Source organism: Glycine max, chromosome 12 (assembly GCF_000004515.6).
Source record: "Glycine max cultivar Williams 82 chromosome 12, Glycine_max_v4.0, whole genome shotgun sequence".
In the NCBI taxonomy this organism is placed as follows: domain Eukaryota; kingdom Viridiplantae; phylum Streptophyta; class Magnoliopsida; order Fabales; family Fabaceae; genus Glycine; species Glycine max.
In genome coordinates this window covers 33,291,053-33,318,787 of record NC_038248.2, presented here as the reverse complement: position 1 = coordinate 33,318,787, position 27,735 = coordinate 33,291,053, and the positions used below count along the sequence as shown (strand labels likewise).

Genomic DNA, 27,735 nt, shown 5'->3' with positions numbered 1-27,735 from the left:
AGTAGTGCATGTTTTAATTTTTTTTTTAAAAATTAGGTTTGGTTTTTTTTATGACAAATGAAGTTGCTTTTTTTTTTTTTATCATTTAAGTTGTGTATGTTTACTAATTATTTATTTTTAAATTATTTGTGTTTTTTGTTTACAAGAGAAGTTGTTTATTTTTAAAAATTAAGTTGTGTATGTTTTGGAATTTGTTTTTTTTAAATAGTCTTTTTTTATAAATGAAGTTATTTTTTTTTATAAATGAAGTTGGTTATTTTTATAAATTAAGTTGTGTATGTTTTGAAATTTTTTTTAATTAGTTTTATTTTTTATATATATAATTTAAGTTGTGTATGTTTACTAATTATTTATTTTTAAATTAGTTGTGTTTTTTTTGTTTATAAATAAAGTTGTTTTTTTTTATAAATTAAGTTGTGTGTGTTTTGGAATTTGTTTTTTTTTAAATAATATTTTTTTATCAATAAATTTGGTTATTTTTATAAATTAAATTGTGTATGTTTTGAATTTTTTTAATTAGTTTTGTTTTTTTTATAATTTTAGTTGTGTATGTTTACTAATTATTTATTTTTAAATTAGTTGTGTTTTTTGTTTATAAATGAAGTTGTTTATTTTTATAAATTAAGTTGTGTGTGTTTTGGAATTTGTTTTTTTTTAAATAGTCTATTTTTTTATAAATGAAGTTGGTTATTTTTATAAATTAAGTTGTGTATGTTTTGAAATTTTTTTTAATTAGTTTTGTTTTTTATATATATATAATTTTAGTTGTGTATGTTTACTAATTATTTATTTTTAAATTAGTTGTGTTTTTTTGTATATAAATGAAGTTTTTTTTTATAAATTAAGTTGAGGATGTTTACCAATTAATTACTTTTACATTAGTTATGTTTTTTTTTTATAAATGAAGTTGTTATTTTATTTTTATAAATTAAGTAGTGTATGTTTTAGATTTTTTTTTTTAAAATTAGGTTTGGTTTTTTTATGACAAATGAAGTTGCTTTTTTTTATAATTTAAGTTGTGTATGTTTACTAATTATTTATTTTTAAATTATTTGTGTTTTTGTTTATAAATAAAGTTGTTTATTTTTATAAATTAAGTTGTGTGTGTTTTGGAATTTGTTTTTTTAAAATATTTTTTTTTTATAAATGAAGTTGGTTATTTTTATAAATTAAGTTGTGTATGTTTTGAATTTTTTTTAATTAGTTTTGTTTTTTTTATATAATTTAAGTTGTGTATGTTTACTAATTATTTATTTTTAAATTAGTTGTGTTTTTTTTGTTTATAAATGAAGTTATTTTTTTATAAATGAAGTTGATTATTTTTATAAAGTAAGTTGTGTATGTTTTGAAATTTATTTTAATTAGTTTTGTTTTTTATATATAATTTAAGTTGTGTATGTTTACTAATTATTTATTTTTAAATTAGTTGTGTTTTTTTTGTTTATAAATGAAGTTGTTTTTTTTATAAATTAAGTTGTGTGTTTTGGAATTTGTTTTTTTTAAATAGTCTTTTTTTTATAAATGAAGTTGGTTATTTTTATAAATTAAGTTGTGTATGTTTTGATTTTTTTTAATTAGTTTTGCTTCTTTTTTTATATAATTTTAGTTGTGTATGTTTACTAATTATTTAATTTTAAATTAGTTGTGTTTTTTTGTTTATAAATGAAATTGTTTATTTTTATAAATTAAGTTGTGTGTGTTTTGGAATTTGTTTTTTTTTAAATAGTCTTTTTTTATATAAATGAAGTTGGTTATTTTTATAAATTGAGTTGTGTATGTTTTGAATTTTTTTTAATTAGTTTTTTTTATATATAATTTTAGTTTTGTATGTTTACTAATTATTATTTTTAAATTAGTTGTATTTTTTTGTTTATAAATGAAGTTGTTTTTTTTTAAATTAAGTTGTGGATGTTTACTAATTAATTATTTTTACATTAGTTGTGTTTTTGTTTATAAATGAAGTTGTTTATTTTTTTTTATAAATTTTGCTGTGTGTGTTTTGAAATAAATTTTTTTAAATTAGTCTTTATTTTTTTTATAAATGAACTTGTTTTATTTTTATAAAGAATGTTGTGTATGTTTTGAAATAATTATATGAATAGTTTATTTGATCCAAAAAAAATACGTGTTCTACATGATTTGCAGATCATGATTAGAACACGAGATGTAGGTCATACTTTAGCTATGATTATAGACAGAGGTAGACAGGATGAGGATGATGTAGTTGATGTTCCTCAGAGGTGTAGGCCTATTGCATCAGCCCGTAGGCAACGGGTTCATCAGATGATTAAGGATGTTCCTCACATGATTGAGGATGTCCCTCATATGGCTGAGGATGCACCTGAGATGACTGCGGACGTACAGGCGACAGTTGCAAAGGACTTAGGTCGTGATGGTGCTGAGGGGTCACATGCTGATGATGCTGAGGGATTCCCAGGTGGGTCACGTGACCCATCAGTGCTGACTTCATTTGCGGACCATGTTGCACATGCCATTTGGAGTGGACAGATATTTTAATTTGTTAATTATTTGTTATTGTTGATTTGTTAGTCATTAATTTTTTTTATATTTGTATATTTGGAATGCTTTGTACTTCAATTCAGGAACGTCCTGAGTTGAAGTTGGTGTCGCACGGGAGGAAGGTGACGTTAATTGGGAGGCCAGTGTCTGAGATTGAAGGACTGGTTGCTGCCACAGGATTAAGTCCATTAATTGGGTGTTCAGCTGTAACCGGCGATCCTGGACTTATATCCGCATTTTTGGAGAGGTGGCATGTGACACCCTCTACCCCTCACATATATACTAATAAGGAATAAAAAATTCAAATATTAATTAAAAGTATTTTTAAAACATTTTTTTTAAACAAGTCTTTCAAAGGGAAAAAGGCTCACATTCATTTTCTTCTACATCATATTCAAACTTGTCCAAATAAATAATAAAGTATTCTCGACTCAACAAGGTCGTCTAAGCTTCATACAATTAATATAGAACCTATATCCAAATGTCACATCCTATCAGAGCGTTGTGTTCCCGTGTCCTCTACCATGAGGTTCTTCATAGTCATCCATCTATTCATCTGCTCCCCCGAACACAAGTTCAAGATCATCACATGATCCAAACACAACAACACACAGGGAGTGAGTTATCACATTCCTAGCTAATAGAGAAACAAGACAATTAAATATACATATTATATAAATGAGATACCACTTGCTTAAACATAGCTCACGTAACTTCACCACTTCATCATTCAAAATTCACTTTTCAATTATCAATCACATTACACAAGAATCCCACACTTCGATCAAGATATAATAACACATCAATTAGCAAGCATATGCAATAGTTATGCTAAGACTCAATCCTATATGCAATGTGGTACCATGTCAGTGAAAACCACCTTGGGGCGCTTAGGAGTACATAACAAGACACACCACACAATGAGTTTGTCAGGTCACTCTCACTAAGTAAGATCATAGGGAGACCAGTCAGGGTCACGATGTTTTGCGAGAATGCTCCAACCTTATGGGATCAGCATAGGCTTAAAGGAGCACTCAAACCCGGTGACCCCCAAGGCCTACACTCCGAAGAGTCCGTCAGGGCCTCTCCCTCCTGATTCAGGTCCAACCCCTAAAATAATTTTTTTTACATGTAGACACTGCTCATGAATTATACAATACCCACGACCTTACACTCGTGTTTTAAACACGTTCAACACAATTGCGATACGATTTGACACTGGTTCCTAAATAGGAAACCTACATTTTCTCTTTAACACTGCGCATCAACGCTTTTCTCAAGATAACGCTGGTCGGTTATTGTACAATTCATAGCTTACAACACAAGTAATTTCACATCAAGTGTTAACTACACACTTATCCACAACTATAACTCATTCACAATTTCACATCTCATAGTATCACAATTCACCATCACATGTTTACACGTATCTCACAAATTAACACATGTTGAACTTTACACTTATACTCAATCTCAATAACAATATTATAATCTCAAAGCAACATGTTCTTCTACAATTCATCACATACTCACAATTTGAATCATCATTTCATATCCTCAATATAACAATTTATATAAAGGACTATCACAACATTAGGACTAAAACCCCTTGAATAATATTACACAATTATATCAAAATCGTAGGTCAAAATATACAAATATTAAGAGCACAATTTATCAAGCAATTTTCATTAGGACATCAATATTTTATTTATAATCATAAAGAAAAAATTGCAATTTAACAAATATCCCAAAATAAAACCCCAAATTAATCCTCTAAGGATCCCTACACATGTTCTCACTAATCCCCAACTGTGAATAACTCATCCCTTACCTCTGAGCGGACTCACGTGTCTTCAGCCAGCGATAGCAACATCTCTAGCGGTTCCCTGAAATTCCTTCAATTATTCATCCGACTGCTCCGATAGAATTCCCAAACGTCAGAGAGACGGAGAAGAGATTGAAACCTCCACTTGTACTGTCTTCATGCGATTCCTTTTTCTCCCTCCACGAATATTATCTCGCAAATCCCAACGGTGGAAGCGTGCGGAATTGAATTTCGAATAACATATACAAATTTCATGAAAATCCAACAGCTAACGAAACCGGGATCATAGTTTTACCGAGACAGTTTTGGGTTTCTGCGGGAAATTAAAATGCTACAATGCGAAGGATTTTCCTCTAAGCTCAGATATGATTTTGAAATTCCCAACGGTGAGATTGTTCGGAATTGGGTTGCGAACATGATACTCAAATTTCACGAAGATCCAACGGTAAACGGGTTCGAGATCATCATTTTTCTAAGACAGGTTTGGTGGGCTGCAAGAAAAAGAAAGGGTTTTGAGAGGAGAATGGGAAAAACGAAAATAAAGCCAAAAAGGAGGCAGCTGACTTAACATAACTATTTATACCTAGGGTACTCAGTCTATTATTTGCTCTATATTTATTTAATTTTTACTAAAAAGCTTTTTAAATTTATTTACGAAAAATTGGGATGTTACATGGCATAGGGAGACCAACACCTTCCACCTTCCAGTAGGAGAGTTGACGATCACACTGGATGATGTGTCGTCACTCCTCCATTTGCCTATCAGTGGCACCTTCCACAGCTTTCATGCTCTTTATGTGGACGAGGCGGTATTTTTGTTGATGGAGTTGCTTGAGGTGTTTGGTGAGGAGGCTAGAGTCGAGACAACATGATCACGCGGGGCATATGTACGACTGGGATGGGTTCAAGACATTTATGAGATGAGATGCCAGACACGACGATGGATTGTAGTAGCTCGTCAGCACCTTCACGGTGGCTGACAACGAAGGCACATATGAAGGGAATTACAGGAGCGCCCCTCATCTCATAGAAAAAAGAGTGCAACCGACCAAGTGCAGCAAATAAGCACGAGCTGCTACAATCCATCGTCGTGCCTGGCATCTCATCTCATAGATGTCTTGAACCCATCCCAGCCGTACATATGCCCCGCGTGATCGTGTTGTCTCGACTCTAGCCTTCTCACTAGATACCTCAAGCAACTCCATCAACAAAAATACCGCCTCGTCCACAGAAAGAGCATGAAAGCTGTGGAAGGTGCAACTGATAGGTAGATGGAGGAGTGTCGACACATCATCCAGTGTGATCGTCAACTCTCATACTGAAAGGTGGAAGATGCTGGTCTCCCTGTGTCACCTCTCCACAAATGCGGATATAAGTCCAGGATCGCCGGCTACAACTGAACACCCGATCAATGGACTTAATCCTGTGGCAACAACTAGTTCTTCAATCTCAGGCACTGACCTCCCAATTAACGTCACCTTCCTCCCGTGCGACACCAACTTCAACTCAGGACGTTCCTGAATTGAAGTACAAAGCATTCCAAATATACAAATATAATTTTTTTTAATGACAAACAAATCAACAATAAAAAATAATTAACAAATTAAAATACCTGTCCACTCCAAATGGCATGTGTAACATGGTCCGCAAATGAAGTCAGCACTGATGGGTCACGTGGCCCACCTGGAAATCCCTCAGCATCATCAGCATGTGACCCCTCAGCACCATCACGACCTAAGTCCTTTGCAACAGTCGCCTGTACGTCCGCAGTCATCTCAGGTGCATCCTCAGCCATATGAGGGACATCCTCAGTCATCTGATGAACCCGTTGCCTACGGATTGATGCAGTAGGCCTACGCCTCTGGGGAACATCAACTGCATCATGCTCATCCTATCTACCTCTGCCTATAACCCTAGCTAAAGCACGACCTAAACCTCGTGTTCTAACCATGATCTGCAAATCATGTAGAACACATATTTTTTTGGGTCAAATAAACTATTCATATAATTATTTTAAAACATACAATACTTTATAAAAATAAAACAAGTTCATTTATAAAAAAATAAGACTAATTTAAAAAAATTTATTTCAAAACACACACAACATAATTTATAAAAAAATAACAACTTCATTTATAAAAAAAGCACAACTAATGTAAAAATAATTAATTAGTAAACATCCACAACTTAATTTATAAAAAAAACAACTTCATTTATAAACAAAAAAACACAACTAATTTCAAAATAAATAATTAGTAAACATACACAACTAAAATTATATATAAAAAAAACAAATTCCAAAACACACACAACTTAATTTATAAAAATAAACAACTTCATTTATAAACAAAAAAACACAACTAATTTAAAAATAAATAATTAGTAAACATACACAACTAAAATTATATAAAAAAACTAATTAAAAAAAATTTCAAAACATACACAACTTAATTTATAAAAGTAACCAACTTCATTTATAAAAAAAAGACTATTTAAAAAAAAACAAATTCCAAAACACACACAACTTAATTTATAAAAATAAACAACTTTATTTATAAACAAAAAAAACACAACTAATTTAAATATAAATAATTAGTAAACATACACAACTAAAATTATATAAAAAAACAAAACTAATTAAAAAAAAATTCAAAACATACACAACTTAATTTATAAAAATAACCAACTTCATTTATAAAAAAAAAAGACTATTTAAAAAAAACAAATTCCAAAACACACACAACTTAATTTATAAAAAAACAACAACTTCATTTATAAACAAAAAAACACAACTAATTTAAAAATAAATAATTAGTAAACATACAAAACTAAAATTATATAAAAAAACAAAACTAATTAAAAAAAATTCAAAACATACACAACTTAATTTATAAAAATAACCAACTTCATTTATAAAAAAGAAGACTATTTAAAAAAAACAAATTCCAAAACACACACATCTTAATTTATAAAAATAAACAACTTCATTTGTAAAAAAAAAAAAACACAACTAATTGAAAAATAAATAATTAGTAAGCATACACAACTAAAATTATATAGAAAAAAAGCAAAACTAATTAAAAAAATTTCAAAACATACACAACTTAATTTATAAGAATAACCAACTTCATTTATAAAAAAAATACTATTTAAAAAAAAAAATTCCAAAACACACACAACTTAATTTATAAAAATAAACAACTTCATTTATATAAAAAAACACAACTAATTTAAAAATAAATAATTAGTAACATACACAACTAAAATTATATATAAAAATAAAACTAATTAAAAAAAATTTCAAAACATACACAACTTAATTTATAAAAATAACCAACTTCATTTATAAAATAAAGACTATTTAAAAAAAACAAATTCCAAAACACACAGAACTTAATTTATAAACAAAAAAACACAACTAATTTAAAAATAAATAATTAGTAAACATACACAACTAAAATTCTATAAAAAACTAATTAAAAAAATTTCAAAACATACACAACTTAATTTATAAAAATAACCAACTTCATTTATATAAAAAAGATTATTTAAAAAAGAACAAATTCCAAAACACACACAACTTAATTTATAAAAATAAACAACTTCATTTATAAACAAAAACACAAATAATTTAAAAATAAATAATTAGTAAACATACACAACTTAAATTATAAAAAAAGCAACTTCATTTGTCATAAAAAAACCAAACCTATTTTTTTTTATAAAAATTCTAAAACATACACTACTTAATTTATAAAAATTAAATAACAACTTCATTTATAAAAAAATCAAAACAATTTTTTTTAAAAAAATTCCTACTTCCGGAAGAACCAAATGTTCATCTGGACGAAAAAAACATTTCAGGTCCACTTTTTCTCATTTTTTCCGACGACGTCTTCTATCCTAAGGTTCTTCTATCCTAGGCTAAATGCTACAAGACCATTGGACATTAAAGGGGAGGGGAGTTAGGGGAGACTAACCTCGACTACAAAAACGCAGTATCGGCACCAGCACAAACGATCGGAAATGACAGCAGGAAGGCGCGGAGAAGATGAAGGAGCAGAAAAAGAAAAGAAAGAAGCCAAAAAGGTGGGGGAGGGAGGGAGCCTGCTCCTTTTCTAAATTTTTAGTTAAGGGCAAAATGGCCCATTTACTAAATTGCTAGGTGCACCAGCAATATTGCTGGGTGCACCGATGAATGTAACCATCCTATTCCTATTTTCGGCTGTTGCTACCTGCACCTCCTTAAATTTTAAAAAATTTCCCCCTTATTACAAACTTCCTTCTTCCACCTCTCCTTCTGCCGTCTCTCACTGTTGTCTGTTGGGTAATCCGTGAATCTTTCAAGTAACAAGTTGCGGAAGGCGTTGAATCCTTGCAACACAATTACACAAACATAATTGAATAACAACATTTCCCTGCTAGCAACAAAGTGTCAGAGAGTAGCTAGAAACCAAGCAGAACAATTACAGTAACGTACTAGTAGAAACCAAGCAAAACCAACAAGACAGATATAATGCATTCAATCAGAGACAAGTAATTTCATCTTTATTTCTATTTCATAATGGGAAAATCATTCAACTCCATCCTCTTAGACACAAATTTTTCAACTAAAATTGGATAATCAGAAGTAAAAAATTTAGAAACAAAAACTCATGCACATGATAAATCTAAAATGACTAATCAGTCAACCTTTGGAAACCACAAATGACTCAAGTCATTAGTCCTACGAGATCAGAAACTAAAGCTTTCAACCCAGTAGAAATAACATATGGCTCAGATAAATTAGCTGGTACATAACCAATGCTGCCATAATGTCATAAGACAATGGATTTGTTCTCACCATAAGCATCCCTTTACAAATCCCTACTTTATTTTACTTCTTTTAAATGACTCAGTCACATCCCCTTTACAAATTAAAATAAAATCATTGTTCACACTAAATGCAAATTTATGCTTGCAATTATTAAACTTGGAGATCAGAGTTGCTCAAAAAATTATCTACGACTATGTCTCTCAAAATTTTTATCCAACTATTCAAATTGATGCGACGTGGTAACTTGCATTAGCCTAGGAAAACATATATTTAGACATATAACAGTTTAAATGTTCAGCCATAAATTTGTTACAAAGAACTCTATTTGACCTGTTTGATTACTATCTAACCCCCTAAGGTACTGCATATATTTCACAGAATGTTGCCACACAAAGCTTCTCTGACTATATTAGCACACTAGAATCAAATCCTCAAAGATGCATGACACAAACACGGCAGAGCAAACAGTAATTATTGCATACACCATATCGGTGATCCTGCAGATACAAGTTTACTAGTTGCACATGGAAGACAGACCCCAAGGGAACAAAACCGTATATTTTTTAAAAAAATGGATAATATTAATTTGTCTTCACTTATCTCTGTATAATATCAAATGCAAATTGGATAATAAACCAATAATTTGACACTTAGCAGTAGCTATTTTCTATGGCTTTCAGAGGAATTAAAAATGTTTCTTTCAAGTTCACAATGAATAGGAATATTATAGCCAATAAGTCAATAGCAATATAAGTAAAAATTTATCGATATAAAGAAGACAGAACTGTACCAAAAAGATGTTTGTACCAAAAAAGAAGGCAGAACTCCAATTTAAGCAACTCGTGAGAAATAATTATTTATATAAACAATTTTCTTCAATTTAAACAACTCAAAATCATGTATGTGAGTTACCGTATGTGAAAAAAAATATGGCACATCAAAATATATATATTTTTTTTTATAAACAATTCATTAAGTAACTCTTGTTATAAATGCTGTTAGAAATAGAAGTTAATGGAAATCTTCATTAACAATATATGTGTGTGTGGGTTTCAACACAACTCAATTTTCACTATAAATACGTATATAATATCGAATAGAAATATTTTGTATAAATCAAGCGTGAGAGATGTACAGAGGTATAGGTCTGGTTTACATTATTTCTTTCACAAGCACTTACAAGTAAATAAAAAATGAGAATAAAATATGTTAATTTTTTTTATAAGCTAAAATTAACTTTATCCATATATATTATATAAAATAACTAATATTTTATATCTAAAGTTGTCCCACTACTACCGTAAATTTTTTGATCCCTATCAAAATTTCTATAAAAAAAATCAATACGTAATTGATTTTAAATTACAAGAAACTCAATAATTTAAATTCTTATAAATTTATTTATAAATGTTTATTAATAAATTTATCCAAACAGAATAATACACAACTAATAGCAAATTAAACTCATAAATGGTAGGGAAATGATTACTAATATAGAGAGGTTTCTTTTGTTTATCTATTTTGAAGGAACTAATTTAGTTCGGTTAATTAAGCAGTGAAAAATAAAAATCTATTAATTTTTTATTTTTTATTTTCTAAAAAAAATGGCATATATATATATATATATATATATATATATATATATATATATATATATATATATATATATATATATATATATATATATATCATGATTTAAATATATTAGTTTATCTTTGAAAAAAAATGGAATGAATTGATTGCAAATTGATATAAGATTTTACGATTTCGAATCCTCTTAAGAAAAGATAATAAATTCGAGGAAAAAATATAATTTCCATAACAATAATAAAACCTTCTAATATTATTTGAAAATAAAAATAATTGTTATAACTCCTAAAAGGATTTTTGTTAGAATCCTTAACCAGATGAGTCTGTTGATACATTTGATTATAAACTTTAATATTTTATTTTTGATTTCGTATAGATTATAAAAAAATATTTTAAAGAAATGATTATTTTAATATTTATATAAAATATATTTAGTTGACTTAATTACGTGAAGCATCAAAATCATAACCATTTTCTCAATAACAATTGTTACATTCATTAGTTTCTATTTTCCTTGTCATGATTATTCCTGTCATCATTATTTCTTTTAATTTATCACATGTGTTGTCATCATCATTATTATTATTTGCACTACATCAATGCTGTTAAATTATACTAAAACCAGCATATTATATGCCCCTTAACCCTACTAGTTTCACTATTGCTTGCGATCACTTGTATAAACATTTTGAAGCTCTAACATAAGTGCGCATTAACACATATCCATTTTAACATCATTTCACATCAAATGTCAAACCTAAAATTAAAAAAGTGATAAACAGGGAGCCAGAAGAATAAAAAATTGCTGACCAAGTGAGGTCAGTGGAACCAATTAACAATAATCAGTCCAACGACCGAAGTGGGCACAACGCATACAAGCTTTTTTCTGTTTTTGTCCGGGGAAGTGGGGGCTTTGTTAATCTTTTAGCCTACATTTTTATGTATCTATTGTCTTAGGAGGATGCCAATTTGAAATGGTTTTGCAGAGTTGGGGGGTGCAGAGAGAGAGGGGGTGGAGCCAGACTTCAACAGTAAAACATGTTTGAGACATGTCTCGTCACACAAAGGTGCATGATTGTAAAAAAGAAAGTAACGAGCAGAAAAAATTTTGTGACCAATAAAAAGTGAACTCAATGATGCAGAAGAAATCCCTGCTAACGAAGAAAGGAATTGTATTTACCCCCACCCCACCACCACCACCACGCACACGCAATTTATTGTTGACTTTAAATACGGAGCTTTCATTATGTTTCATATTGTGCAAGCATCGCATCATGATAGTTGGATCTCTTCTCAAAGTTCCCTCCTAAAAGTGAGAAAGCATTGTTATGTCACTTACACATGTTTGCTTTGAATTTGATATAGGAAAAACTCTGAAAAGTATCCCATAGTCAGGAATATCGAAGGAGAAACACGAAGAGAATGCAATGAATCTTGTTACTAAGTTTGTCCTTATTGATGCTTAAGGGCCAACCTAAAAGTGCTTGGATACCAATAAAGTGAATCTTTCTTTAATTCAGAGTTTGTCGTTACGGCTCCTTAGGTTTTTTAGACTCTTTTTCTATGCAGAGTAAAGGTTTAAATGAGAAGATTTATTTTGTCTTACTTAAATGGAAAGGGATTAGATTAGAGAGAGACTTATTTGTGAGGGAAAAATAGTTACAAAACATTGAGAGAGAAAGGAGAGGAAAAATCAGTGTGATTTTCGCATATCCACCAAAGAGCATTTTTCAAATTGCAACTATAGATTCATTCATCGTTGAATCAAGTTGATTTTTGGACAAAAGGTTTTACACACGTGATACTTCAAATTGTTTGGTTGGATTGTCAAAACAATATATGGAGAGGGAGATAAGTATTTCACATTCTCTACTTTGTATTTGGGAGTTTCATTTTCTTGTCTCTCTATTGTAAGCATTAGTGCTTTTGACTGTTTGTAGCATGTTTCAGTGCACTTGTTGGAGACTCTCTTGTACCTTTATTGATTATAGTTGAGTTATTTCTTTGGTCTGGACGATCCGTGATTTTTATCCTTGATGGAGAGGTTTTTCACGTTATACAAATTGTGTCTTTTGTGTGCTCTTGATTTCTATTTTGCATTCTATTTTTATTGATGTTTTTCACAGGTTCTTGTAAGTTTTGGAAAATTTATTTTTGTTGTCTATTACTCTGTTATTGAGTTTGTTATTGTGTTGGTCTGTTTTTCCCATCAAAGTGATATCAGAGCTCTTTGGTTAAGGAGTTATTTTTCTACTTGCTTGAACGATGGAGATACATATGAAGATGATATCTTTGAGTGGAGCAAACTATGACTTTTGAAAGGGCAAGATGAAGGACTTGCTATTTGTGAAGAATATGCATCTTCTGGTCTTTGGCACACAAAAGATAGATTCTATGTTTGATGAAGAGTGGGGTTTTGAACATGAATGTGTATGCGATTTTATTAGACACTTTGTAGATGAACCTATTTATAATCTTATTTCTTAGACACATGCGAGAACTATGTGACAAACTCTTGAGTCCTTATATGCTTATAAATCAGGGAGCAACAAATTGTACCTATTGAAGAACTTTGTTGAATTGAAGTACAAGGACGAAACTCCATTTACTGAGCACTTGAGTGAATTTCAAGGACGTTGTGATCAGTCGTCAGCCGTATGTATAAACTTTGATGATGATGTGTTGGGATTGTTCCTATTAATAACTGTATCTTATTCGTGGGAGACATTCCGAGTTTCCATGATTAGTGTTGTCCCCAATGGTATTGTTCCTTTGCAAATGGCAAAGACTAGTGCTCTTAATGAAGAGATGAGAAGGAAGGCACAAGGTACTTCTTCTCAGTTAGAGGTGCTTGTTACTGAAAACAGGGGGAGAAACCAGAAGAAGATGAAGGGTGATAGAGATAAGAGCAAGAGTAAGTCTAGGTCTCGGTACAAGAATGTTGAGTGACATTATTGTCGCAAAACAAGGCATATCCAGAGTGATGATCTGGTTATGATAACCACTTTGGTTATGGAAAGTGAAAACTCACCAAGGGTAACTTGGTGTGAATGCTATGGATATGGAGACATCTTTGTGGCACCAAGGGAAATGTTCTCATTGCATGGTTGGTAAGCAAATCAGAGTATCTTTTAAGAAATATCTTTGTGGCACCAAGGGAGATTTACACTAATGAACCATGAGGTAACCACATAAGGGGACTTGACACTACACTTTAACCCAAAACCTTAAGATTCAGGTTTATGAATTTTCTCTTCACCTATATGGTGATCAACTTTTCCACTTTTACTCAATATGAGACTTCACATCATAATTGTACTCCAACACTACACATATATATACTCACAAGTCACAATTCACAAATCACAACTATACATGTGAGATGTTGATAGAATATATGATATGTAAAGGTATTTTTACTTGCATCGACCATAAAACACATTAATCATATATTTACGTCACAATATTATTTTCATTTTTAGTTTAATTTGAATATAAAAATTGATATTATATATAGTTATTTTTTATCTTTCTCTTTTTTTCTCTCTATACAATCTCTCAAAAATATAGTTTAAGAAATATTGCAGTCCAATTTTAAAGTTCATTAAAGTTTCAAGAATAATATAAATAAAGAGTAAGGTGTGTTGCAAATTAACTTAACAGAATCTATAGCTAGCCCGATCGGAAAGAGATAAGTGCAGATTTCTTATATAACGTACTTTATACTTTAATTTTAATACAAGACTAATTAATTAATTAATTAATGTAGAGTATATATGATTAACAACTTGCTACGGAATATTGTCATCTCCAGAGTAGTTTTTAGAGCTGTGGCCAAACAGATTAATGCTTTCATTGGCATTAGTATCGCCTTGGGATTGGGATGGCTTGTAAGAATACCATCTGGACCAAAAGAGATAGTTGAGGAAGTTGAGGAAGCTTAGGGCAGCTAGTAACCAATAGAAAAAGTCAAGCTTGTCTTTGTTGAGATCGTTGTCATGGAGCCAACCACCAGTTGAAGAAGAGGAACTGATGTTATTCACCATAGAAACCAATAGTGAGCTCAGATAAAAGCCGAATGAGTAAGAGCAATATGTGATGGCAGTGAAGAATGTCTGCATCCCTTTCAAGGACTGTTTGTAGAAGAACTCAATGAGCCCAACAGCTGTAAACATCTCAGACAAGCCAAAAATTAAGAATTGTGGGGTAATCCAAAAAATGGATATAGTTTCGTTGAGGTTCACAGCTGCATCCCTTCTCTTTTTCTCCACAAGGGCAGCTGAAATCATAGAAAATGTAGCTAGAAAGAGCCCAAAGCCTATTCGCTGCAAAGGTGAAATTCCGGACTCATGGCCGGTGATTTTTCTAGCAAAAGGGACAAAGAAACTATCATAGAGAGGGACCACAACAATGAGCAAAATGTAAGGAATGGATTGAAGCGACGCAGGAGGGACATGAAACGATTTGGTGAGGTGAGTGTCCATGGAACTCCCTTGTTGGACCGAGAATGTTTGCAGTTGTGCTAATATTGTGTTGAAAACAATGGTGCTAGCAAATATGGGAATAACTGATAGCAATATCTTTGCTTGCTCAACTTGCGCGACACTGCACAATATCCACGGGCTTTCCTTAGTGTCGTTACTGCTACTCCCCGTACCCTGTTGTACTCTGATACAAGCCTTGTCCAAGAACCTGATCAAATTAATCAAATTAAATAAGAATAATCTAGCTAGTGTATCTGTATATATATGCACGCACACAGTTTTCTTTTTTAGGGTGCTGGCATGTGGATAAATTGAATGAGCATATTATAGATATGCATTCTTTAATTAAAGAGTAAAAAACTTTTTGGCAGATATGCAGACGTTTCATATGAATAACTGCGAAAGCAATTAAAGGATGTATATAAAGAAAAGTAAAAGAACAAGAACATGCCCCTAGCTAGTGAATAGGTTAAGTGTATTTGATTAACAAGGCAGTTTCTTTCTCACCTTTATTGGCGATCTAGCAGACATATGTCTAATAAACAATTATGGAGACATGGAAATAAATTAATTTAATTATGAAAAGAAAATTAATACAAACAACACGCAAAAGTACCTGAACTTATTGGTATGTTTCCGAGCAACATTGCTTTGACTTCCATGAAGCATTTGTGGGTTAGATGGACATATCTGCTTTCTTTTCAATATTGCAGCCACAAAAACCTGATAAGTTAATTGTAAACTTTATGAAAAATGTTTGATAGATACTCATAATGTTATTTAATATCTAAAGAGAAAGGAAAATAGAAAAAAATATAGTTATATATAATAGAATTTATAATAGGATAGGAAAGAAAAAAACATAAATATAATAAAATAATTAACTGTAAGCTTTATTTCTTAGCAAACAACCCTATGAGGAATATTGTACGTGTGACTCAGCAGGTATGGATCACTAGTAGTACATAATTTGACAACCCATGTGCTAGTTTTCTATTCCTGAATTGACAACCCAAGGGTCCAACTTAACAAGTCTGGGCCAAGATAGATAAAATTGTGTATATAAAGGTATATAAAGATTAAATAAGAAAATCTAATACTTTATATATATATATATATATATATATATATATATATATATATATATATATATATATATATATATATATATATATAATGACAAAAACATATATCTATGTATATAGAAAATTTAAAATAACTATTTTCATCTGTCTCTATTACATATGGTTAAAAATAACTTTTAAGAATATATATCCACACGTCATAAAAAGTGAAAACTTAATGATTTTTAATCTCTCTAAAAAGTTATTTTTTAAAACGGTTTTTATGAGGTGTGATCATTCTAAAACATTGTTATTTTAGATATGTTTTTTTAGATAATCATTCTAAAAAATTACTTTTTAAAACGATTATTGACATATGAAAAATAATGTAAGTATACAGAATCGTGTTAAAGAAAAGAAATACAAAAGGAAAAATTAATTAATTTTATATAAACAATCATCATTATATTAATTATAATCATTATAATTATTTTTATATCTCTTTCTTTCATGTAAGTCATAGCACTCTCATTTTATTGAGTAATCAACAATCCATGAGAGATCCTGACCCCAGTTTATAAAAATATCTGCTACTCCTTAGCTTTATCGTTACAAAATATCTCTTATAATTAATTAAACTTTTGTAATTCTTATCAATGTATATTTTTAATTACATTGGGTTTTGTCTCGGTTGATATACTTTAAGATGAGTTTAATAGCATTCAGCAAACAAAAAAAAAGGTTGAATAGTTATGCATGCATTATTAATATAAAAACTTTCATATTATTAATAAACATGTGTGGTGTTCTTAGTTAGCCTATTTTCTATTTAAAGATATCCACAATTAAGGATATATTTTGAGAGCGAAAGAAGAAACAATAGTTTAAGATTTATACTTGAGCAACGGGGATAAAGATGCTTCCTTGTGGGGGCTTGTTCCTATAATATAGAGTGCCACATATCAAGCTTATCAATCCCATTGTCATAACAGCTGCAGAAACCCCAAAGCCCGCATCCATTCCGGAATGAGTTTGAACCCAAACAAGAATTGTTAGAGCAACAAGTTCTCCCACGGAGAATGCAAAATATGCTGCATTGAAGTAAGTTGAGAGCTTCTTTAATTGCTTGGGGTTCTCTTGATTGAATTGGTCAGCTCCATGAGCAATCATGTTAGGCTTGACACAGCCACTCCCTAATGCCACCAAGTATATTGCTAAAAAGAATATCAATGCCTTGAAGCCCTTTGCTTCTGTGCAGTGTTCTCCATCAAAGAACATATTGCAAGGTGGTGGCTTCAATTGAGGAAGATGAGCTTGGACTGAGAGCAATATAAAACCCTATAAAAACGAATCAATTATTATTATTAGTTTAAAAACATGTTCTGTAGCTCGCTCGCTCTCACAGCCATACGCAAAGGCACACAACCTTATTATCTTTCACAGCTGGGTTGGCCAAATAGTTCAAAACTAGGTTTTAAATTAAACTTCATCAATATTAATAAGAATATAATAGAAAATGACGGAAGATTCTTTCTCATCAATATGTTGACAGAACTTAGAAAGTAGAATAATGATGCACAAATATCCCATAAATATTTCGTATATCTTTTTATTTGTCTCTTCTTATCATATTATAAATTCTATTATTTTTTTTTTCTCCCTAGGTGTTCAATGGATGGTAGGGATGTTCATTTATCATTTTTCTAGAAAATATAATCTGTAAGACTGTAAAGCAATAAAAGTAATCCACTTTTTCTTGTGGATAGAGAGGCTACATATAGAGAGAGACAAAAAAGTCGTACATAGATGGAAAAGAATATTATACACAGACGCACGCGTGGTCACAAGAGAGAGCTGAGAGGGTTAGCTTACAGAGAGTTCCACAAAGCCAAAGATGAGGATGGTCCAGAAGCTCCCAAGATAAGAGTCTGATAGATATCCACCAAGGAGGGCGAGGAGAAAGATAGTTCCAACAAAGTTAGTGACTACGTTGGCAGATTTGGACAAAGAGAAATGCATCTCATTGATTACATAAGTTATGAGATTGTTTCCCACTGCAGCTATTGCCATTATTTCACATGCTTGAAGCCCTGAAAATATTATATATACATTTACGATTTACATATACATATTCATCCATGCACGGAAAGCACAGTACAATAATGCAAAGTCAGGATAATGTCTGTTTTTAACAAATGAGTACACTTTTTCAAATGTAAACGACCTTTTGAGTAATTAAAATGCATTCTCCCCAATGCGGGTTGCGAGACCTTAGCCAAATTTTATTGATTAAGTGATCGAAATGACAATTTTCTTCTTTTATCGCATTTTTAAGGGTAGTTTTGCAATTTTCTTTTTGTAAAGACCTTTTTGGTATTTTATTATTTCTTAATTATCAGGGTTTTTGTCGTATTAGGATTTTTTTATTTATAAATGTGTACCTAAGCGTATGATGACAACTTATTATTGAATGAAAATTTAAAGTTTCTTTTGTCAATTTCTCAAGTGTTCTTATGAATCAATCAGTTGTTAAATCTCGTTCAATTCCATAACGTACCTGCATCAGAATCATTAGCTAGTTACTGAGCAGGCAATTATAAGAGATCGTCAGATTGCAGACAGCTAGCTAGCTAGCCATAGCAAGCTATATATGTAAATGAACACTAACAACGTAAACCAATTAACTGATATGCCGTAGTATGCATTGTATTGCTATGGTCTAAACTTTAAATTAAACCAATTAATTAAACTTGGTCCTTGGTAGACATAGTTGCTGTCACTTTTCTAGCTAGAAAAGCTAAAGCATGGAGGATCTTCAAATGATCTCTCATATAACAAGAACAGATTAAATTAAGCAGATAGCTTTGTTTAAAAGTTAAGTGTTTTGTTAAACCACTTAATACTTACAAAAAGGAAGGCCTAATTTAAGAAGGCGTGATAGAATTAAGAGATAGATAGCATACCAAGAACAAAAGCAGAAGCTCTGGTTCCACCATGCACGTTGGGATTGGAGGGTCTGCCTCTCCAGTCTACAGTGTTGATCACACCACATGCCACGCTCATGCTCATGCTGTCTTCATTATCTCCTCCTCCCTTAATTTGATACTCACTCTCCTTCCTTCCCACCTCATCCATTCACACTCTTGTTGGTTGAAATTGAAAGAAGAGACCTGTTGATTCAAAGATTGGATCAGGTGCCTTATGCAGAATTTGAGGGAAGTTGGTCCGTAATTTATAATGCCACTGCCAAGCAATGGTGCTAACAAGCCAAAATGTGAGTCAACCTTGGCCCCCCGCACTTATTATTATTCACACGTGTATGACACTCCAACGAGAGAAAACGTTTTTTTTTTGTAAAGCAAAAAAAAAAAAAAAAAGAAGAGAGAAAACGTTTTTCTTTTTGGCTACAGAAAACGTTTTGGTTTGAGAGTGGAGAGATATATTCTTGCATAAATTAATTTAATCTAATGTCCGAAAGCAATTGAAGGGGCTGGATTTTTTTTTCTTTTGTAATTATTTAAATTGTTTTTAGCAAGTTATTATTTAATAAATATATTTTCCACAAAAATATTTACTAGTTTAATACATGAAATTAAACTAGATTTTTATTTTCAATATAAAAATAAGAAAACATAATAAAAATTTCCATGACTGAAAAAATTTCTATTTCAAACCTATATTTCGTAGGAAGTGTAAAACCAATATATTATGTACCAAAAAAAAAAAGACTAGTAAGTATTTATTTCTTAAAAAAATTGTTAAACTGTGTAATAAATTGTCTGCTATATATTAGATTGTTGAGTAGTTTGTATGAATACTTTATCTACTTCTCAATTGTTTTCATTATTTTACTCACAGTAAATGAAATAAATGACCTACAGGACATTTCTAAAAATTCATATTAATACATCAAACATTACCATGAGCTATAATATAAAAGAACTTATAAAGGTATTTTCGTAGGTAAATTTTATATTGACAGATTAATAATCATTACAATAGAGACGGGAAAAGTGTTCATAGGTCAATGTGTTTTTTTACCTACGAATTATTAACTTACAGTGACAGATTGATTTTGTCCGTAACTAGAAATTAATTTTCTTGTAATGAAAATTATAACGTTCAGAAAACCTTGTGTGCACACTCTCGAGATTGCCAACGATAATATATTGAAAACTAAGAATACACAAGTATATCTCATGTTTCCCATCCATACAATATCATAGAATCAATATGTAGGTTATAACCTTTTTTTTCTATAAAAAAAGGTAAATATAGAAAAGGAACGTGTTCGTCGTCATAACCATAGTATTTATTATCTGCTATCAATCATTCCCTCATCTTGCAAAAAGTAAGAAAAATGAAAATGAGTTTGGATCAAATATAGAATGAGATATATATCTTGCAGCTCAAGTCTAGATTTACTTATGTATATTTATACGTGGCATTTGTTTAATGGTTTGCCGGCATAAAAGTCAAACTCTAAATTAATAAATTTTATGGTGAATAGAAGGACACATGATCTTTGTTATGCTTAGATTTTCGAGTACATGGAAAAGATGTCTTGAGAGCAAAGCGGGAGACAAGTGGAGACAGAACACATTAATCCTAAGCGGATCCCATAAACCCGGCTATATCCTACCAACCAAAAAAAATAAAAAAAATAGTTAGAGCTTAGATCCCCACATGGAATTCTATTAGTGCCAAATTAATTTCAAAAGTTCGCGTCTTTGTTGTCATCTATTTATCTTGGAATTCAATCAACTCATATAAATCACATATGAACCAGAAGAGGGTAAGTATCCTCTTCTGAAACCATGATTGAGAGTTTCTCTCCCTGCAAAACGCATAAACGATGGGAATGAATATTTTGACGGCAGGGACTACAAAGGTGAGTAGAGAGCATGCGCAAGACAAACGTTCAATAATGCATAAACCTATTGGGCTGGTGTGCAAAAAGATTAAATGCAACGAAGGCGGTTTTCATTAAAACCCGTCTTGTTATTTTGTCAAGAATAATGAAAATGCCAACCAAGCACATTCTAAGACGGTTATTAACGACCGTCTTAGTATGTACGTCGTAGAAAATAATTTTTTGTTACTTAATTACAAGTTTGTCGCCGCGTCACATTCTAAGACGGTCGCAAATAACCGTCTTAGAATGTGCGTCGTAAAATGCTTCTTTTTTGGTAGTGTGTTTTGCAAAAGACACAACATACGATTTCTGATAAAAGTGTGAGCCGCTAATAGATCAATTGTTAAAAGATGAAAAATTTAAATTTAATTTTTAAATGTATAAAAAGATGAAAAATTTAAATTTAATTTTTAAATGTATAAAAAGTGAGATATATTGATCTTATAAATTACTTAATTAATGTTAAACTAATTTTTAAAAAATATAATTTATTGTTAAATTAATTATTAAACATTATAATTTAATGATAAAATCATTTCACAAATTTAATAACAAGATCAATCTATTACACTTTTTACACATTCAAAAATTAAATTTAATTTTTTCTTCTTTTAACAAATAATTTGTTACTAACTTATGTTTTCGGGAAGTAAAATGGTTATTTACTATCTAGTGAAGTATTGTTAATTAAAGATGTAATAAAGACATCCTGAAACATTTACATGCATAAATTGATTTACATAAATCAAAGGATAACTAATGACTATCACGAGTCAAAACTTGGTTATAATAACTATAGAATTCTCTCTCTGTATATATCTCTATCAATTTATAGGCTTCTCTTGAAAATTTCTTTTATAATATGTTTGATTTAGAAAAAAAAAGTAAGAAAAAAGTTTTTTTAGATTGTTTGATAGAAGAGAAAATAAAAATGAAATACAATAATTTGTTCTTATCTTTTATTTGTTTGTGTAGAAAGTAAAATAATATATATACGAGGAAGATTAAATTATAATGGTGTAATTTTGATAATTATTGTACTATTTTTATAATTTGATATATAATGTGATTTTTATTGATCCAATTGTTGAATTATATCTACAAATAATTTTGTTGAATTATAAAATTTTGTTAAAATTGAATAACAATAAAAAGATAATCAAATGATTCATATTTTTATATACTTTGAAATGTTTATATTACATCAATTTTAATTTATATGAATATGATAACAAATAATTTTAGATTAATATGATATCTTGTATATATGATTTTTGGGAAAGAAACTTTTCATCCAAAATTTTAAGAAAACATTACATAAAGACAAAAAAAAAAAAGCTCCATATCTGGGAAAAAATGTAAATTATATTAAACCCAAAATGATACAAAAATAAAAGGAACATATCTCGCCTAGAGAAAATCAAAAGTCTCCCTAATATAAGAAGACGTATATCAAAATGCTAGAACAAATGTAACATGTGTGCTGATATATACATATCTTATTGCATAAGGACTTCAAAGAATTTAGGCGGAAAACATTGAGCCTATTTTATTATTCGATTAGAGGAATGTCCAGCGCATGCCCTTATCTCAAGTCTTTCTATTTTCTCTTGACATGTAACTTGTTCTACTATATTAATAAAGGCAGTTAGGTAGCTTACAACTTCCGATTCTTCTTTCATTCAATGAATTTACGGCAATATTATTTCCAATTAATTGATAATGTGAATTTCCAATTGAGAAAAATAAATTCCAGCATAAATCTGGTTATAAGAATAATTAACTTGAATGGAGAATTTACTGGGCAGGCCTATCTGGGTAGTCAACTATAAGAAATTAGAAAGAATTGAAGAAACGGACCTTCTATTTCTATATGCCCAAGTACATCCAGCAAGCTGTATTTATCTTTCCTTAAGTACTTATAGCAAGCACTCAAGCTACAATTCAAAATTATTAAACAAGGACCTACATATCCCTCCTAAGTTTCTAACCTTTGGGAAATAAGCAAAGACCCGAAGTCTAACCACATTCATGGAATCTTAATTATCTTGCTTTTACCATTGTTGAAATGGAATGTGACAAAGATATGTCGTGCTGATTCGTAGCACTAGCACATGAACTAATGAAAGGAAAAAATTAAACTAGCTACTATCTCATTTGAGGCAGATTGAAGACAGATAGGAAAAAGAAATAAAAAATGATGTAGCCTGCATCAATTGGATGATTTAGGAGGGAGAGAAATGGGAAGCAGTGAAATGGGAGGATTGTAGAACTTTTCCATTTTTTTTGTTAGAAGAAAAATAGGAAAATGAGATACAAAGAAAATAAAATAAAATGAGATACAAGGAAAAAAGAAAAAAAAAGAGAGGATAAAGTACATTTTTAATCTTAACTTTAACTTATTTTTAAATTCAATTTAGTCATTTATCTTTTAAATTTGGTTTAATTTAATTTTTTATAATCTAGAATTAATATTGTTAATAATTTAACATAATTAATATCACAAAATATTACTTGCTGGTATAAATGTGACATAATGATAGTTTTTAACAGCCATAATAATAAAATTAAAAACTTGTTTGCGAATAAAAATTAACTATAAATAATATAATAATAAATATAAAACCTACTAATTAAAATTAAAATTAATCTTTTAATGAATATATAAAAATAACTAAGAGTTTGAACGAGGCCCAAGACAATGGCCTTGTTGACCATGTCGTAGTCACGACCTTGTTATATTAGTAGTATCATATTTATTATTTTTCATCTTTAAATGCTTATTTAAGTTTATTTTTCTTATTTTTATAAATTTACCTATTATATTTCTTCTTATCCTTTTCGTCTATGTCAAAATACATACACTTCACGTGTCATTTTAAAAAAAAAATTAAGATTATATTTATATTTATTTGTATAAGAATAAAAAATTCATGTGTAATGAACCAAGTCTCACCTAAAGATTTTCATCACTTCAAAAATCCAACAAACATGGGGTGATTATTTGAAAAGATACCCACTAAACTTTTGGATCTCTTAGTGGATCGAAACTATAACACATAATGGAATTCACTTTCATCGAGTAGTCATTTATTTTCAACTCATTTAAATGCTTTAAGACGGCTTCCAACATGAAGGGTTCATCCATCACAACAAAATTCATCACATCAACAATGATACATTCATCTCATCAAAACATAAACATAATTCGTTTCTAAAACCTGTCAAATGTGGGTAGTTATAAAAAAATAACTAATGTATCCGAAAAACGGCTAATACTTATAGTTGTTTAGAAAATATTATAAATAATTGAAAACACGATGCAAATCAAGTCCCTGATAAAATCAATTAAGTTTATCGATTTATTTATTGATTTCTTTATCGCTTTCTCTTTAAGTTTTCAGTTGTTTTACTGATCTCCTTTACCGCAATTTCATAGGAGTAGTATAGTATAAAACCTTTTTTTTTAGTCATTGTAGTTTTTTTTTTTTTTTTTTAATTTTAGTCCTTGTAAGTTAATTTTTTTTTTTTTAGTCTTTATAAAAAAAGCATTTCAATCCACGTAAGAATCACGCATTATTTTTCATTTCAGGTAAAGGACAAGAGAAAAACAATTTGAATAGTAATGATGTATGTTGCGTAGTTTATTCAATTATGCTCGCCAAGCTTTTCCCCTCAGAAATCTAATTTAATATACAATATGAATAATTCACCATTTCCATATGTCGGCGCAAACATCGTCATTGGTTGAGCATTACTTATTATTAATTTTCATGATCTACTTTGTTCTCACCCGTCCACTAAAATGAACATCATAGATTCATAGCACACTAAGCCTTACTTTTCTAAGCCATTTGCTATTTGTCATTAGTTGTGACCTTGTGATTGTGGGTTAGCCTCCGTGGCCAATACAACCTATTTTAAATGTATATAATACGGGAAAAAGCCATTGATAGTAAAATGTGGAATGCCTAAAATCTGCACATGTTGCCGACCCTTTGATGTGTTAACTCAACTCAAACAATAAGCCACAATAAATTAATAAACTTGAGAGACAAAAGGTTAGTGTAGAGATTTTTTGTCAAAACACAAATGATGTAAAGTCAAAAAGGCCACAGATTTAGTTGGTAGTTGGGCCACTTAATAAGAGTTCATTCTTCTTCTACACCACCCTTTCCGGGGACTCGGATCCATATTTCGCCCCCAATTTCGGTTCGGGAATTGCTAGGGGCACCCAGCAACATTGTTGGTGCACTCAAAATTTTTGAAAAACCCAAAAATGCCCCTGAACGTTTTTCTTTTATAAAAAGCTGTCTTTTTTTATTTGGTGGTTCCTTTCTGCGTTTTCTCGTGCGTTTTCTCCATTCTGGTGCTTGTGCTATGCGATATTTGTCCGTGCTGGTTGTGCTTGTGCTCTGCTTTGGTGTGATATTTGTCAACTAAGGTATGTAGTTGCTTTTCTGTGGTTGATTGTTTATTTTTGGTAGTAGAATGGTGTAAGCGTTTCAGATTCGACCCAAGAAATTTTCTTCCGGCGATGACATTACTACTGCGGAGAAAGAAAGCTTCTTCCGTGGAGTAATTCATTTTATGATTATTTTGAATGTTATTTTGGTTAATTCTATTTGTAATTTATGTGAAACATAAAAATATATTTGTTGGTTGAAGTGTTGATTTTTTTTGCCTAGGTTGAAGTATTTTTTGGTTAAATGAGCTTTGTAGGTTATAATTTTGAAATTAAGTAATTAAAAGTTGAATTTGGTTATGTATATGTAGATTAAATATTTGTATGAGGTTGCCAAATGTTGAATTAGTTTGATATTCATAGTTTGTAAAAATTTTTGGGTTGCTGTATTGTTCAAATTATTTAGTTGAATGTTGAATCAGGTGATAGTTATAGTTTGAATTAAGATGGACGAAGATCAATGGACATATTACAGTGCGATGTCCGAAGAAGTTGATATAGATTTTTGAGATGAAGAAGATTGTGGTGTGAATGAAGTACATGTTGATTGTTCAGATGCTTTTAATACTTCTCAGGTAATCATGTCGATCAGTTTTAATTGTTTGGTCTAATGTATGATTTGTGTAAAAATTAATATGTCATGGTTGTGTCCTAGGTCTTTGCAACCCGAGAAGATGTTTTGAAGTGGGCTCGAATGGTTGTCCATGAAAATGGTTTTGTTGCAGTAATTATAAGGTCTGATACATATACTAGTAGCAGAGGAAGAACTTCATTTGTGTTAATTGGGTGTGAAAGGAGCGGTAAGTACAAGTGTAGGAAGAAAGAATTTGTTAGAAGAGACACATGCACTAGAAAATGTGGTTGTCCTTTTAAGATTCGTGGAAAACCAGTGCATGGAGGTGAAGGTTGGGCGGTGAAGCTGATATGTGGGTTTCACAACCATGAATTGGCGAAGACCTTAGTTGGACATCCATATGCTGGGAGATTGACAGATGATGAGAAGAATATCATTGCTGATATGACGAAGTCGAATGTGAAACCAAGAAACATCCTACTAACGTTGAAGGAGCACAACAACAGCAGTTGCACCACAATCAAACAAATCTACAATGCAAGAAGTGTATATCGTTCTTCAATCAAAGGAGATGACACTAAAATGCAACACCTAATGAGGCTCCTTGAACGTGACCAATACATTCATTGGCATAGATTGAAGGATGAAGATGTGGTGCGTGATTTGTTTTGGTGTCACCCAAATGCAGTTAAGTTATGTAACGCATGTCATCTTGTTTTTTTGATAGATAGTACCTACAAAACAAATAGGTACAGGCTCCCATTGCTTGACATTGTGGGGGTGACACCAACCGGGATGACTTTCTCTGTTGGGTTTGCATATTTGGAGGGTGAGCGCGTAAACAATCTTGTATGGGCATTGGAACGGTTTCGATGCCTTTTTTTAAGAAACGATCGCCTTCCTGTTGTTATTGTCACAAACAGAGACCTAGCCCTGATGAATGCTGTGAAAGTTGTGTTTCTGGAGTGTACGAATTTGTTGTGCAGGTTTCACATAGACAAAAATGTGAAGGCAAAGTGTAAATCGCTAATTGGTTAGAAGAATGCCTGGGACTACGTAATGGATAGTTGAGGTAACCTGGTAGATTGTCCTTCGGAACAGGAGTTCCTTGAGCACCTTCAAAGGTTTCAAGTAGCGTGTTCCCCGTGGCCAATGTTCATTGACTACGTATGTGAGACATGGATTGTCCCACACAAGGATAAATTTATCTTGGCCTGGACGAATAAGGTGATGCACCTAGGCAACACAACAACAAATAGGTATTTAAATGTTTTATTATTTCAGTCAAGTTTCTTTTAATGATTGTTTGGAACATTATTGTTATTAATTTGTCTTCTCTGTTGTGTGTTTTAAATGTAGGGTTGAATCTTCTCATTGGTCTTTGAAAAGGGTATTACAGAAATTAGAGCATCATTCGAAACAAGTACGCATGTCGTTGGTTATGTTTTTAAGAAAACCTTATACAAGAGGCTTCTGGGA

The 27,735-nt window shown here is 30.7% G+C and overlaps 2 protein-coding genes across 2 annotated transcripts; one reads left to right on the top strand and one right to left on the bottom strand.

Annotated features, from left to right (window-relative positions):
- Nucleotides 1-2,184: 2,184 nt before the first annotated feature.
- On the top strand, nt 2,185-5,220 carry LOC102664737 (uncharacterized). Its single transcript, XM_006593173.1, has 3 exons — nt 2,185-2,481; nt 2,604-2,767; nt 5,031-5,220. The coding sequence occupies exons 1-3, from the start codon at nt 2,185-2,187 to the stop codon at nt 5,218-5,220; spliced, it is 651 nt and encodes a 216-aa protein (XP_006593236.1).
- A 9,226-nt stretch (nt 5,221-14,446) lies between these two features.
- LOC100792350 (protein NRT1/ PTR FAMILY 4.3) lies at nt 14,447-19,518 on the bottom strand. Its single transcript, XM_003540082.5, has 5 exons — nt 19,266-19,518; nt 18,175-18,392; nt 17,200-17,640; nt 15,855-15,961; nt 14,447-15,446 (listed from the first exon to the last, which is right to left on the bottom strand). Exons 1-5 carry the CDS (start codon nt 19,435-19,437, stop codon nt 14,546-14,548), a joined length of 1,839 nt encoding a protein of 612 aa, XP_003540130.1. The 5' UTR covers nt 19,438-19,518; the 3' UTR covers nt 14,447-14,545.
- Between the last annotated feature and the right edge of the window lie 8,217 nt (nt 19,519-27,735).